This window comes from Pogona vitticeps, chromosome 4, assembly GCF_051106095.1.
Source record: "Pogona vitticeps strain Pit_001003342236 chromosome 4, PviZW2.1, whole genome shotgun sequence".
NCBI classification, from domain to species: Eukaryota; Metazoa; Chordata; class Lepidosauria; order Squamata; family Agamidae; genus Pogona; species Pogona vitticeps.
The window spans coordinates 135369784-135384486 of NC_135786.1; the positions used below are offsets into that span (position 1 = coordinate 135369784).

At 40.6% G+C, this 14703-nt stretch overlaps 1 protein-coding gene across 6 annotated transcripts; it reads left to right on the forward strand.

Annotated features, from left to right (window-relative positions):
- The first annotated feature begins 38 nt into the window (after positions 1-38).
- On the forward strand, positions 39-14461 carry ATPSCKMT (ATP synthase c subunit lysine N-methyltransferase). 6 transcript variants are annotated; one of them, XM_078392564.1, is made up of 7 exons: positions 52-172; positions 646-869; positions 6382-6534; positions 7131-7426; positions 10239-10376; positions 11243-11293; positions 13854-14461. In XM_078392564.1, the coding sequence occupies exons 4-7, from the start codon at positions 7142-7144 to the stop codon at positions 14052-14054; spliced, it is 675 nt and encodes a 224-aa protein (XP_078248690.1). In that variant the 5' UTR covers positions 52-172; positions 646-869; positions 6382-6534; positions 7131-7141; the 3' UTR covers positions 14055-14461. The 6 variants fall into 6 exon arrangements, with proteins under 6 accessions (XP_020668420.3, XP_020668421.3, XP_020668422.3 ...); XM_078392563.1 differs by having other exon boundaries at positions 70-172; positions 725-869; positions 6382-6512; XM_078392562.1 differs by having other exon boundaries at positions 71-172; positions 6382-6512.
- The last annotated feature ends 242 nt before the right edge of the window (positions 14462-14703 follow it).

The following is a 14703-nucleotide window of genomic DNA, read 5'->3' on the forward strand; positions in this document are numbered from 1 at the left end:
TCTGATCACAGAGAAGCTGCTGCATGAAATACGCGCAGGCGTGGTTCGTGTGTTCTGGAAGCGTCCGGTGAAGTGTGCGCAGGAAGGCGCACGCGCGCGTTAGCAACGCCAGATGCGGAACGTAATAGAGAACCGGAAAAAAGATTTAAGGGATGCAGAGCCTGAACTTCGGGTAACTTTTGAAACTCTTGGATAGCCATAATTCTTTTTTTATTAGGTTATCTGTCCGTATGGAGCGACTTCCCACTCTGGGGATCGTTGCGCTAAATCTGTTTTGTTTGCGGGGTTGCTACCTTGAGAAGGGAGTCATTTCTGCTAATGCTGCTATTCTGTATCCACTTGACCTGGGGAAAAGCTTCACTGAACTTCTGTTTATGTACAAGTATTTTTTAGGATTCTGCGATAAATAATTTTCTGTGCAGAAATCGCTTAGTTCTTATCAGTACTTCCCTCTAAAACCGAATTAGTTTTCTTCTCGGCTTAGTAGTTCCAAGGAAGTACTTAGTACAGTGGGGTCTCTACTTAAGAACTTAATCCGTATTGGAAGGTGGTTCTCAAGTTGAAAAGTTCTTATGTTGAATCTGCATTTCCCATAGGAATGCATTGAAAACCATTTAATCCGTGTCTGCTCTTTTCCGTCCATAGAAACTACTGTAGAACAGATCTAGATTTCAGAGGACTATAGGTTAATAACATCGGTATTAATGATAATGATCTGCCTTAGAGCTACAGGCTGACTACAAGGTAGCTTTCGACTCTGCATGGATCTTCATCAATCAGGGTACGGCAGACATGGGTGTGGTGCAGAAGAAAAATTGAAAAGTCCAAAACCCATGGCCGGACTTGTGGGCTTGACTCCTTTGTTTAAGGCAAGTTCCAAAAGGGGAGCTATAAATTTCAGATTTCTGCTCTGGAGGCTTAGATTAGAATATATCTCCCAGTCCTGTTAACAAAATTAAACACATGGATCTATTTTGGCTGAAAGCAGAGAGACCCAGAAATGTGGCAAATCCCATATTAAATAAGGTGGAGTAAATTTAGGCAAAACACAGAATAAGCCAATTGCAGTCAAATTTAAAGTATTGTAGTGGTTTGAAGCTTTTGTCCACAGTTCTCATTCATACCCCACCTTTCTCCTTAAAAAGGACCCAAGGCATTGAAAGACAATATTTAAACTTGAAAACAATAAGTAGACAATGATGGTTAACATAGTTAAAAGACAGCATTAAAGCTAAAAACAATAAGTATACAAAATATTTTTTGAAAATGCATTCAGAGAAATGGAAAACAAAATGGAAAACACAAGTAGTACTAAAATCCAGTCAGAGCTGTAATGCATAACAATCCATCTAAAAACCACACAACAGGTAGCTAGTTCTGCTTGAGCTATAGATGGTGCTCTGGTACACTAGATAGTACTTTAATACTTTGGAGAAAATTGACAGGGGAAAATATGTTCAAAGTATTGGAGGAATGCTTTACAGATACTATGGACATCCAGAAAGACAGGGTGTGTGGTTGTAAATCAAATCAAAGAAGTAGAGGAGTGCAACAAAAGGGGAAAAACATCTCTTCCAGAAGATAAAAGAAATGAAAGGGAAATGTAAGTTTAGATTAGGAATGCTCAATGAGCAACAGGGAGGGTTGAAGGCAGCAGGGACACTATCTGACCAGGAGAAAATAAAGAGATGAATACAGTTTGCTTAAGACATAAAAGGATGTCTCCTTTGAAGAGAAATCCTGTGATAGAGATGCAGTAGTTTCCGAAAATGAAGTAAAAGTTGCTCTGAAATAAATCACCAGGAAAAGAGCGGATACCAATACAGTACAGTATAACTATTCCAGACTGTACCTGTCAAAATCCTAACAAGAATATGCCTGCAAATATGAAAAGCAAAACAATGGCTCACAGACTGAAAATGTTCAATATATATTCCAGTCTCCAAGAAAGAAAATACCAAAGAGTGCAGTAACTATTGCTTTAATTTCCCATGCAAGCAAAGTGATGCTCAAGGTTTTGCAACAAAGGGTTTTTACTTTATATGGAGATAGAAATGCCTGATGTTTAAGCTGGATTCCAAAAAGGAACAGGCACAGAAGCTCACCCTGCAAGTATACACTGGCTACTGGAGCTCACCAAAGAATGTCAGGAAGATCAGTCTATGTTTTGTAGACTCCAATGAAGCCTTTGACTATGTGGATCAAGGGAAACGGCGGGTTGTTCTGAAAGAAATGGGTGAGCCTTCACACCTCATTGTCCCAATGCATAACCTTTATTCTGGTCAAGAAGCTACTGTTCAGACAGAAATTAGAATAGTTTCCTATAGGCAAAGGTGTCAGACAAGGGTGCATTTTCTCCCCTTACCCATTAAATCTGCAGGCAGAACATATACAGAAAGCTGGATTAGTTTCAAATGAAGGAAGAGTGAAAATTGATGGGGAAACCCCCCCAGTAATTTAAGATATGCAGATGGCACCATCTTACTGGCAGAAAGCAGCAATGATTTGAAAAGACTTAGTGAAAGTGAAATAAGACTATGCCTAACCCTAAGTAAGATGCACATGAAAAAACAATGCGAAAATACAGAACTTCAATATATTCTCCCCTCCCCAAAAAGTAAAGGTTCCCCTTGACAATTTTTTTCTAGTCGTGTTCGACTCTAGGGGGCAGTGCTCATCCACGTTTCCAAGCCATAGAGCCAGCGTTTGTACGAAGACAATCTTCCGTGGTCACATGGCCAGTGCGACTTAGACACGGAACGCTGTTACCTTCCCACCGAGGTGTTCCCTATTTATCTACTTGCATTTGCATGCTTTCGAACCGCTAGGTTGGCGGGAGCTGGGACAAGTGACGGGCGCTCACTCCGTCGCATGGATTAGATCTTACGACTGCTTGGTCTTCTGACCCTGCAGCACAGGCTTCTGCGGTTTAGCCCGCAGCGCCTCCACGTCCCTTCCCTCCCCCAAAAGACAGCAGTAAACATAGGGGAGCATGCTTTTAAAAAAATCGGAGTCCAATGTGTATACAAGTGAATGGACCATGATACCTGTTCTTGTAACTGGGGCTTAAAAGAGGATCTAACACAGCAGGTTAAATAGAATGATGGTGAATTTGAGCTGCAAATCTAAGCCAGTATCTGTGTTCATCTTGCAATATTAACAGTAAACTACATACTGTAGTTTAGCAACAGTGCTCCCTCTGCTGTATTGGTATAGAACTTATTAACCACAATTCATTTGAAATTCATTGATTTCAGTGTATTCACTTAATTAAATGAATTCTCTGGTTTCAAAGTAAGGTAGTTTGTAATTTTCAGAGAACTGGTGAAATAAGAGATGTAATAATTATTTTTCTTTTTGCCATTCTTCTGCCCCGCCTGTTGTAGGTTCTCCAAGTTACAACCTGGCAACTTTATTCTGAACTTCAGTGCAGTCTTGTGGATCTCTATTTAGAAGTAAATCCTTGTGGTTTCAGTGGAATTTAAACAAGGGCGTATAAGATTGTAGTATTCAGTTATAATTTGACAGAATGATTTATCTAAAGCCTTGCAGCAGTATTTATCTTTTCTTTACCTCTCTTCTTGCTCTTCCTCCTTTCTCTTCACTAAACATCATTTTCTTCCTCTCTCAACCTGTTAAAAAATTCTTTTTAAAGCAAATGATATTGCTACTGATAGATCAAGGCTTGGTTTCGTTGTTGGCTATGGCCACAAGTCAAACATCACTATTCTGTTCAATTATGAACAATAAACGTATGTTGCCCAGTAAAAACAAGAAGATCATCATAAAAGAATTCAGTAAACAGTAAAATGTAAATATACAGAAAATTAAGCAGAAAATAAAAGCAGTACAACAGAAAGTAAATGTCTTTCCACTTGCTTGGAGCATCCAGAGAAAGCTCTCTGTAAGGATTATCTCAGCGTCGGAATGTATGAGAAGGTGGCCCTTCAGGTAACCAGCTCCCAAATCATGGGTGAAAACCAGTAATATGAATTGAGCTTGGAATGTAATGGAAGCTAGTGCCAATACCAAAGCACCGATACAGTGTGTTCAAGTTATCCATGCTTAGATTCAGTCTTGCAGTCCTAGTCTAAACTAACTATACCATCCACACCATTTCAAAAGGTGCCTCATGTAGACTGAATCATGGAAATCCAAACAGAATTTGAATAACAGAGCACAAATAATTGTAGGAAGTATATTTCCATGCAGTTGGGGTATCAGTTGAGGATGATAAAAAAGCACATTGGGCTTGAAATTGTTAAATTTCACTGGTGGTTCTGCTGGCAAATCCTGCATGTCTGTGTATTTCCAAGTTATCTATGACCTTGCTTCCTAGCCATATCATGAGCATCGTCATGTGTTTTGGCAGATACAGTATTTGGGGCAACTATAACCCCATTCAGGCAGTTAGAATAAGGCTAGCCTGGGCACATGAAGAGACTGAGCTGATAAGTCCTGTCCTCCTCCTGTCATGGCATGGCTGGCTTCATTTAGAGAATAGTCATCTGAAAAGAAGAACTCTGCCAAAAGTAAAAAGAGAAATGCCACATGATCTGGAATCCTGAAAGGACTGCACTCATAGCAAAAGCAAAGTGTGCTGCTTTCATTCCACCTTATAGTGCTTGAAGTGGTTTACAGTTTAATTATGCAGACTAAATATTGCCCCCTCCCCCATAGCGAGCTGGGTAGTAAATTCACCAACCTTGGAAGGATGGAAGGCTGAGTCAACATTGGGCCGGCTACCTGGGCCCATTGGGATTAAACTCAGGTCATGAGCAGAGTTCTGACTGTAGTACCGCAGTTGTTGTTGTTGTTGTTGTTGTTGTTGTTGTTGTTGTTGTTGTTGTTGTTGTTGTTGTTGTTATTATTATTATTATTATTATTATTATTATTATTATTATTATTATTATTATTTCTATGTCACTTTTATCATTGCGCCGCGAGGCTCCAAGGCTCATAGGGGATACTGTCCTTTTCAGATTTTTACATCAATTGAAGAAAGTGGGAACTGAGGGAATGGGAGTAACATGTTCCCTATTTTGACATATTCAGAGATAATGCTATCCCAAATACTTGCATGAGGTTTCTAACAAAGAGTAAGCAACTTCCAGAGGTTTGGGGACTGGACCTCAAGGTTTCTTTCCCAATATCCCAATGTCTTTAAAAGACCTTTTGCACCTTCTGAGCGTGCAGGAGGCAATTTTGCCACATCTGCGCAAAGACCTGCTTTAGAGCCAGTAGGGATTTTCCCTAAAACTAGAAGCGACTGGAGGATATTATTGCTTTGGGGGGTTGAGGGGAGGAAATGCCTCGGGCCTAAAACAAGCTAATGGGAGGGGAGGAATGTGGCAGAAATGCTGCCTGTGTACCCTTGAGACCCTGCAAAGATTTTTTTTTAAAAGAGGAAGGAATAGGAATATGGTGGGCATGGTGGGAGCCCCAGGAAGGATTGGATGTACCACGCAGGCTGCACTGTGTTGAAAGCAAGGATAAATAATGAGCTGCAACAATCACCCTGTGACTCTTTGAGAGCTGCATGCTTCCTCTAGTGCTCAAACCATTCCAGTTTGCTACTGACATTCAGTAGTAGCTGCAGTGGCAGTGCGGTGCAGGCAGATGCCAAAATCGCTTCATGGGAGCCCTTGAAAGGCTGTGGACCAGAACAGTCTCGTAGGGTTCCATTGCAAAGGAAGCAGTTGCAGAGTGAGGTTGGAGGAGAGGCCCTGTGCTGCATTTAGGAAGAGGAGAAATGCCAGGAAGGGATTGGTGGTCCAGTTCTGCTTGTCGTGGCAGCACTAGCTTTGATGTGTATTCTCAATGTGAGTACGGCCAACCAATAGGAGGCATGTGGAGTCTGCGTTGTGTTCCCTGGTATAAAACATTTCACATCCTGAAAAATGTCCATTATGAACATATACACTCCACTCCTATTCCAATGTAAGTCTGCTGAAATCAGCAGGCTGCGGTGTAGCTAACCGTGCATAGGATAGAGCAGGGTTCCTTATTTTAAAATCTCTGGTCTATATCTGGCTGAATCCATAACCAAACATGATACATCTTCTAGCCAGCTGTATTTCAGTATCGCTGTTCTTTATACAGCCTGACTTGACAGTCATGCTTTTCAGTGGATGCTTGTACATCGCTGCAGGGCAAACACAGCACAGCAGGATTGGCAGTGAAAACAAATATCCTAATCCTGTGCCTGTTGAATTTACTTATGTGTAAGTCTCATTGAAATAAGTAGGACTGAACCTCTGTGTACACGAGCACTGGATCAATCTGAAAGTGTCTGAGCACTTAATAAGTCTGCTAATGCATTCAAAAAGAGCTCATGTTGTTTGTTAGTTTCAAATCTGCTTTTTTCCTCTTTTAAAATAGGATTCAATTTTATATATGAACATTAGGATTATTGATGTTGGAGCCCTGATGAATTTTTCAAAGAAATGCCCAAAGGAGCATTACTGAAAAGAAATCATCCTCCTTTATTCGGATATCGCCAGACTTGAGAAGTATGTATTAATATTAGATTAGGTAGGTAAATTTTATAGTATTTGAATGAGCCCAGTTGATGTACAACTCCATTCCTCTCGTAATTCATTTTTGTTAATATGATTTGAGGCAGTCTCATCAAGAAACAAAATCCTAAAATGAAATTGCTGTTATAAATTAGAAAGCAACTGCATGTTCCAGCCAAAGTCAGGCAATTTTAAGCCCCACTGATTTTAATAGGAGAGATTTAAGCACTCACTTAACACAACATATAATTAACAAATGCACTCGGCTAGCAGAACATGTGGTGACCTGCCATGGCTTAGATAACTTTAAAGGTGGATTATACAAACTCATGGGCAATCAGCTTATCAATTAGGCCTGACATCTAAACAGATCCTCCTTGTTAGAGAACAGTTTACCTCTGAAAAAGGAGGAAACGGTTACAGAGGATTGTTGCCTTGGTGTATGGTGTATTGTCTTCTCAGAAGCCTTGGGCTGGCTAATGTTAGGATCAGGATACTGAAATGTCACTGTCATACAGCAGGGATCATTTTGCTGAAGTGAGGAGCTTAAGTAGTTAAATATATACGGTATTCCCATTTTTATGCAGAAAAAAAATATCCCCCTTTTTCCAGGTGCCTTTCTTATGTCGAAAACACTTCCCGGAAGCTGCACAGTCGAAGATGCTTTGCCTTTGGCGATCCCTGATGGAGGTTCTAAACCAAGGAACTGGGGTTTACTGCTCACCAGCGTGATTGGTGGATCATTAGTGGCCTTGTATGCCGTTACTACTCCATTTATTGCTCCAGCACTGAGGAAACATTGCCTGCCGTTCGTGCCTGCCACTTCAAAGCAGATGGAATATGTCCTGAAGATGCTGAAAGGCAGACATGGGTCCCTGGTTGACGTAGGGAGTGGCGATGGCCGCATCGTAAGTGAAAGGCAGCTTCTGCTTTGTTTCACATGAAATTGTTGGGGAAGCCAAGCAAGTGTATGTTGACTTGCGCAGCACAGTGCTAAAGGCATGTATATGTTTTGCTCATGACAAGAACTGGTGAATACAGAGGAGTAGTCCTGTATTGAGAAAGACACTTGATCCACCTAGGTCAGTTTTATCCACCCTTGCTGGCAGCAGTTCTGACGCAGAGTCCTTTCACTGTCCAGGGATCTATAGCTTGTCCTTGAGATCCAGAGCACCAAAAAGTTATTTTTGTATGGAGAGTCTGGTAATGTTAGTGTTAAAAGGTAACTTGTTCATGCTCTGCTTAGTTCTTTTAACTAAGATACCTGGGGACTGACTCAGTGAATGCACACATGCAAATATGTGCTCTGCCTCTAGTTTATAAAGTACAGTGGTGCCTCGCACAACGATTGCTTCATACAATGATGAATTCACACAGCGATGGGTTTTTTTGAGGAATTTCCCCCATCGTTTAACGATGTTCTCTATGGGGGAATTTCACTTAACGATGTCCCTTTTTGCTCATTTAAAAGTGTCTTAAAATGTTTGAAACCTGTTTTAAATGCTTGGATTCCATAGTGCACCTTCTGAAACATGTGCAAACTTAATTTGGTTTTGTTCTGAGTCTTCATTAATTTTTGGTGATTTTTTTAATTTTCTCTCATTGGAATGCATTGGATGGAAAGTTCAATACATTCCAATGAGAGAAAATTTAAAAAATCACTAAAAATTAAGGACGACTCAAAACAACATGAAATTAAGTTTGCATAGGGTTCAGGAGGTGGGCTAACGATTGCAAGCATTTAAAACCTGTTCCAAACACTGTAAGGCACTTTTACAGGAGCGAAAAAGGACTTCGCAAAGCCATTGAAATGTATTGAGTCGGCTTCAATACATTCCAATGGAGGAAACATTGTTTCACTCAACAATGTTTCCTATGGGTTTTTTCACTTAAAGACGGCAATCTGTTCCAATTGGAACGGATTAACCGGTTTTCAATTCATTCCTATGGGAAATGGTGTTTCACAGAACGATGTTTCACACAACGTTGATTTTTTTGGAACCAATTAACATCGTTGTGTGAGGCACCACTGTAATGAATTAATTGATTCTGCCTTCTAGTGATCCTTCTTAGGATTTCCTAGGTATAAAGAGCTCGGAAGTGGTTTATAGGTCTCTTCTTCTGGGCCACTCTGGGAGGGTGCAGTTTATGGTTGATTTTTTTTCTTCCAGGAAGTATGGTGGGGAACCAGACTCTTAACCTCTGCTTTTGCAAATAGATAACCAACTCAGTGAGCCATCTAGACAACCAGCTGATGGAATAGCTGGTAAAGCCGCCCAACGGCAACCCAGAGACTTCCACCTTTATTTTGAAATCCTCTGGTGGATGGGTAGGGAAGCACCATGGCTTTTTCTGTCCATTCCAGCCATTGCTTTTCCTCTTCCTGAACAAAATTCATTATTTTCCTTAGCCTTCCTTACAGCTACAGAAATTAGATATCCATGTGCGCTCCAACTATGGGTGAGAAAAACCAAACAAAAGAATGGAGGAGAAAGACTGCTGCCTTGTCTCCTAGTTCATTCTCACCACAGGAGCATGGGCAGTGGAGGATCAGAATGTGAGAAACTGCACCGCTTCCTCCCCCTTTTTACAGTTGGAGGCTGTGTAGCCTTAAAGCAAACAGCTCAGTCCCAGAGTGCCCCCGAAAAAGGGACTGTACACTCTTGAGTACTATATATTTAGAAAACCTTAGAAAGAGTCTCCGTAAGTGAGAAGCGACTTGACAGCATATGATGATATAATCTCATTAGCAAATGGATCTGAAGTGTCAGTGAGTGTGTCTGAATTATTGTCTCTCTTGATATGGGCTTGGGATCATGTTTAACCCAGAGGTAGACAAACTGTGCTCCACAAGCCACAGGGTAGCCCACTTAGGGCTTGCCGTGAGGGCCCTGCCTCACTCCAACTGTCGCCTCACTCCAACTGTCACCCCACACACAAACACACACTGAAAAAGAATATGCTGAAAAGGTGACAAATTGCACTAGAGAAACGCCAGGGCAGGGCAAAGTTTGCCTTCCAGTTCAGTTCATGTTTCTAGAAAGGGCCAAGTAGTGAGTGAGCGGGTGGAGGAGGGGGAAATTGCCCCAGTTCTCCTCCGTCGGCCTGCATGGATTCTGTGCTAGTCATGGAGGAGGCCTCACCTTTCATGACCAACACAGAAATGAAGTGAGTGGGTCGGTGAAGGAGTGACCTTCCTTTCCCAGCCAGTCTGCTTGGCAGAAGCTGTCCTTGCCTATGTGAGCAGCAGCTCGTGTTTTCATGCTGGCTTCACTCCTCTGTAGCCAGCATGAAAATTGAGGCTATAACCTTTCAGTAGGCAATTTTTGTTTTGGAGGCTGGTAACATGTGTGGGTTTATTTACAAGGCTGCCATAATACTGCAAATTGAGAAAAGTCTCATATGCTTATTATCAACGAACTGGCAGACCCCATCAAAATGAATTGCTATAGCTATTTCTTTGGTTAACTGCAAAAAAGGGAGGTTTTGCAATTAAGTTGCTTGAACAATGAGAAAGCTTTCTTTTTATGGCTGTAGTTCTAGGCATATGTGCTAGGATGTTAATTCCACTGATTTCAGTATTCATGTTTAAGATTCTATTGCACATTTGTGTTATTGAAAAATATCTTCTCTATTTTTACTAATCACTCTGTTCCAAAAAGAAGTGTGCCAATGAATCTGTTTCTTCTGCTAAGGAAATATTGATTTGTCTCTATTCAGGTAATAGCAGCTGCAAAAGTTGGATTCAGAGCTGTGGGTTACGAATTAAATCCTTGGTTAGTATGGTATTCCAGGTACCAAGCTATGAGAGAAGGAGTCCATCAAAATGCCAAATTTTATATTTCTGACTTATGGAAGGTATGTGTATGTGAACATTTACAAATGACTAATGATGCAAATAGGAAATGGTCAAGTAGAAATACAGTGCAATAAGAGAGTGGTTTTTGCCAGTTTTTTAATGCTTCATGAATACTCATTGCAGTGTAGTGGATGCAGTAATTGATGAGGATTCAGGAAGTCTGGGTTTGAATCCCCACTCAGCCATGGAAACTAGTAAAACTACTCCTCAGATACATCACTTACCTTGAAAGCCTTGTTAGCAAAGTGAATTGAAGGCACATAACGACAACATCGTTGTAACATAGAAGGCTTTTTTGATGGCACTACGAAGATTATTTACTTCTTTCACTTCTCACATTAACTTCTGTAACACTCTCTAGTTAGCTTGTCATTCAAAGCTCTTGAATTCTAAAGCTTGCCCAATTTGTTCTTTTTTGAGTCCTTTGCATTGGCTCCCTCGTCACATACTCTAGTTATATTCATGATGTGATGATAACGTCATCTTAAGGCTATTGAATTTCCAAGGCCTTCATTCTTTTTCTAGCTACGAAGTATAATATTTGGTTGATGAATCAGCTGGCATCCCAACTCTAGAACAGAAAGACTTGGTATAGGGCAGTACAGCATTATTTGAGGCGGGTACAGCTCTCAATAGAGACAATACAGCTCTGAGTCAAAGCCAGGACTCTGCGATGTGTAGTCACTAGAGAGGCAGCAATGGGTCTGGTGGAGGAATAGGTTTCATTCAGTTTTTATACAGAGGAGTTGATCCTTAGGTGGTATAGGTGTAAGTAAATTTCCTCACATAAATGTTAAGTAGGCAAAGGGTGGAAAGAACATGTTTATAATGAGTCAATACTTAACAACTGTTTTTTTTTAAACAGGTCAATTTTTCTCAGTATAAAAATGTTGTTATATTTGGAGTACCTCAAATGGTAAGTTCATTTTATCTAACCATAACCTTGACATTACACTTTTTTACACACACACACACACACACACACACACACACACACACACACACACAGACACACACACACAGAGAGAGAGAGAGAGAGAGAGAGAGAGAGAGAGAGAGTTTAGAGAAACCTCTGAAATCTCTGATAACAAACATGTGGCACAGAATCTTTGTTTCACATTAGGGGAAGAAATTAAATATTTGGAGTCTTCCATTAAGATGTGAAATTTTACAGAGGTCTTTGTATAGAACCTTGTGTAGTGGAGGAATAAAGAAGTCACTCCATTGGGCCTGCAGGTCAGAGATAGCTGGCCTACTTCCAGACCTAGTTCACATTCATACTTTGCACATGCTTTTTGAATAGGGCTCTACATGTAGCACTCAGTGAGCACACCACTTAGTATATGGCTCCTTTGCAAGTTTGTGCACATGGATTTTGGGAAGTGATGCAGATTCTGTTCATCAGGTGTACAGTTAGAAACACTCTCAGTGTGCTGTCATGTGGAAACAGAAAAGATGGGGGTTCTATCAGATTGTGGCTGCGTCACTGACAGGATATGTCCATGGGCAGAATGGGAAAGGGAAAACTATTTCTCAAATTCCTGAGCAGAAAAATTGTGGACAGGAGTCCAAAAATTGATGGCACACATCTGAGAGGTGATCCCAGTCCTCTTGAGGCTATGGTTTCAGGCATCCTTGCAGCATGGCTTGGAATCTTTTACACCCCACTCTTAAGAACAAAATAAATCATATTTATATTGGAACACTGCATAAAGCATGTGTCCAAGCACTAAACAGTAATATATGTGGGTATGATATATTGTAACTGGTATCAACAATAATAATAAACAGGATTGATTGATTGATTGATTGATTGATTGATTTATTTATTTATTTATTTATTTATTTATTTATTTATTTATTTATTTATTTATTTATTTATTTATTGCATTTATATGTCTATATCAAGACATAGTCTACTCTGGGCAGCTCACAACATATACTAAAAACAATATAAATTATTTAACAATTAATTTAAAATAAATAGTTCCAGATGGCATAAATCAAAAGAGAAAAAAAAATAAGAGTCACTTAACTGACTGAAGGGAAGGCCTGCTTGAATAGCCAAGTTTTCAACTGGCTTTTGAAGATGCCGAGCGAGGGTGCCAGCCGAATTTCGGTAGGGAGGATGTTCCACAGCCGAGGGGCCACCGCCAAGAAGGCCCGGTTTCTTGTATTTCCCTTGACGTCAGACCCCTCAGCTGTCCCTGCTGGCTATGTCGAGTGATTCGGGTAGATCTGGGTGGGAGAAGGCGATCTGCCAGATATTGAGGTCCCAAACCATTTAGGGCTTTATATGTGATCATTAACACTTTGAAGTCAATGCGGAAACGGACGGGCAGAGCAGCCAGAGTGGGGGAGATATGTTGGTGTTTTCTCACCACACTAAGAAGCCTGGCTGCCGCATTCTGGACCATCTGAAGTTTCCTTGTCAGCCTCAAAGGTAGCCCCACGTAGAGTGCATTACAATGATCTAATCTCGAGATTACGAGTGCGTGGTCTAGAGTAGTGAGGGCCCCCCCATCAAGATAGGGTCACAGCTGGGCAATCCACCATAGATGACCGAAGAGAGGTTTATTTTTAAAAATAGAATTTTTAAAAGTTAAGTGAATAAATATAAATCAGATTTTAAGAACAATCTTACAAGCTGCCAGGTTCTGTATGATATACCCATAACCTTTTTTTATGAGGGAAATATGTGGAGATCTTTATATGTGGATAAATAGGTATTTTGACAAAAGCTCTAAAATAACAGTGTTGTTCACATCATTCCCCTAAAACAGACCACACACAGCTCTGACTATAACACACCTATTACTGCCTCTCTCACACACAAACCCTTGTGATACAAAATAGAATCTCTCCAGTTACGAACTGTATTAATCAGCCACCTCATCCTTCCATTCACAAACATTTTTCCAACTCTCATCTGTTTTAATTGTCACTTTTGGTACACATCCAGCCTACCACCACCTTTCAGACTCAAGCCACTTGCCGTATATACTCCGACAAACAAAATGTATTTACAGTGTGAAATCACCCCAGCTACAGTACATCTGTTGTTTTTTAGACTAGCGTGCTAGAAATGGCAGTCCTCTCTTGTTTCTCCGAGTGTGTATTTTTCACTCAAACCCAAACCTATTAATTTCCATGAGGTTTCACTAGCCACTCTTTGCCATTTCTTTGCAGTCTTCCCAAAGCCTTTGTTCCATCTCGGTTTTCTGCTATTTTCTCTGTATTATATATTCCCATACATCCCCTGACATGTGTTGTATAATACATGGTCTCCAACCTCCATCCCAAATGATTTTTTGATACCTGAGTATCCTCAAATATGTTAGACATCTAAAAGATGTCTAACATATTATACAACCGTTCAGTCCAGATAAGTGTCCTGAATGTTTAGGGAACCACTTGAGGGGAAGCATGGTCTCTACATCATCTGAAGGGTTTTTTTCTTCTGTATTTCTTCACAGATGCTGCCGCTGGGCGAGAAGCTTGGAGAAGAACTCCAGCAAGATGCCAGGGTCATTGCCTGTCGTTTTCCTTTTCCCCACTGGAGTCCAACTCATACTTTTGGGGAGGGCATGGACACTGTATGGGCATATGATTCAGAATCTTTCAGAAGGAAAAAGGGAAATGGTTCAGTTGAGATCAGTGGTGTTCTTCCTGATTAATTAAAATGCTAGAAACATTGTTGTGGCAGATTTGAAATCTTAAGCGTGGGCATTTTATCAATGACATTATTCCCTGTGTCTCTTAAGTTTCGGGAAGGAGGAATGCAGAAAGAGTTTTGAACACTTGTTTCCAGCCCTCCTGAAATCAAGCAGCACTTTGGTCATGAAAAGGATGTATGCAGGTCTTCCCACCTGCTTCCATCGTGGTCCAAAATTCCACAGTGTTATCTGTCTTAGGACCCTGGAATTGGGTGATGTACATACTGAATTTTAGAAGTTACAAAGGTGTGACTTGCTGGGTTAAAAATGCATTGGTAAAATTCATTCAGTAACTTAAAACATTTCAATCAAATATGTAACCAATTCCACCATGCTATTTGTTATAAAAACTGGGTTTTTTGATAATAGCTAACCTTGATTCAAATATTTGGGTTTAGAATGCTCCATGTCTCCTTTCCAAGGATACAATCTTGTCTGCACTAACTGTGTACTTAACCAAAAGCAGGTTTGTTTTCCTGTCCTTGCCATTGCACACACAGACACATGTACACCACACCGACCTTTTCCTGTTCAGTTCAGTGATACTTCTTCAGGACAGTCAGTATGAGGACAGACGTCTGAAAAACACCCTACATGGTGCAGGACCACA

Excerpts from the sequence above, each read along its gene's own strand:
- ATPSCKMT (XM_020812761.3), top strand. The coding sequence starts at position 7,142 with ATGTCGAAAACACTTCCCGGAAGCTGCACAGTCGAAGATGCTTTGCCT. Across the intron at positions 10,377-11,242 it reads ATATTTCTGACTTATGGAAG|GTCAATTTTTCTCAGTATAA; the intron begins GTATGTGTATGT and ends TTTTTTAAACAG. Across the intron at positions 11,294-13,853 it reads TATTTGGAGTACCTCAAATG|ATGCTGCCGCTGGGCGAGAA; the intron begins GTAAGTTCATTT and ends ATTTCTTCACAG.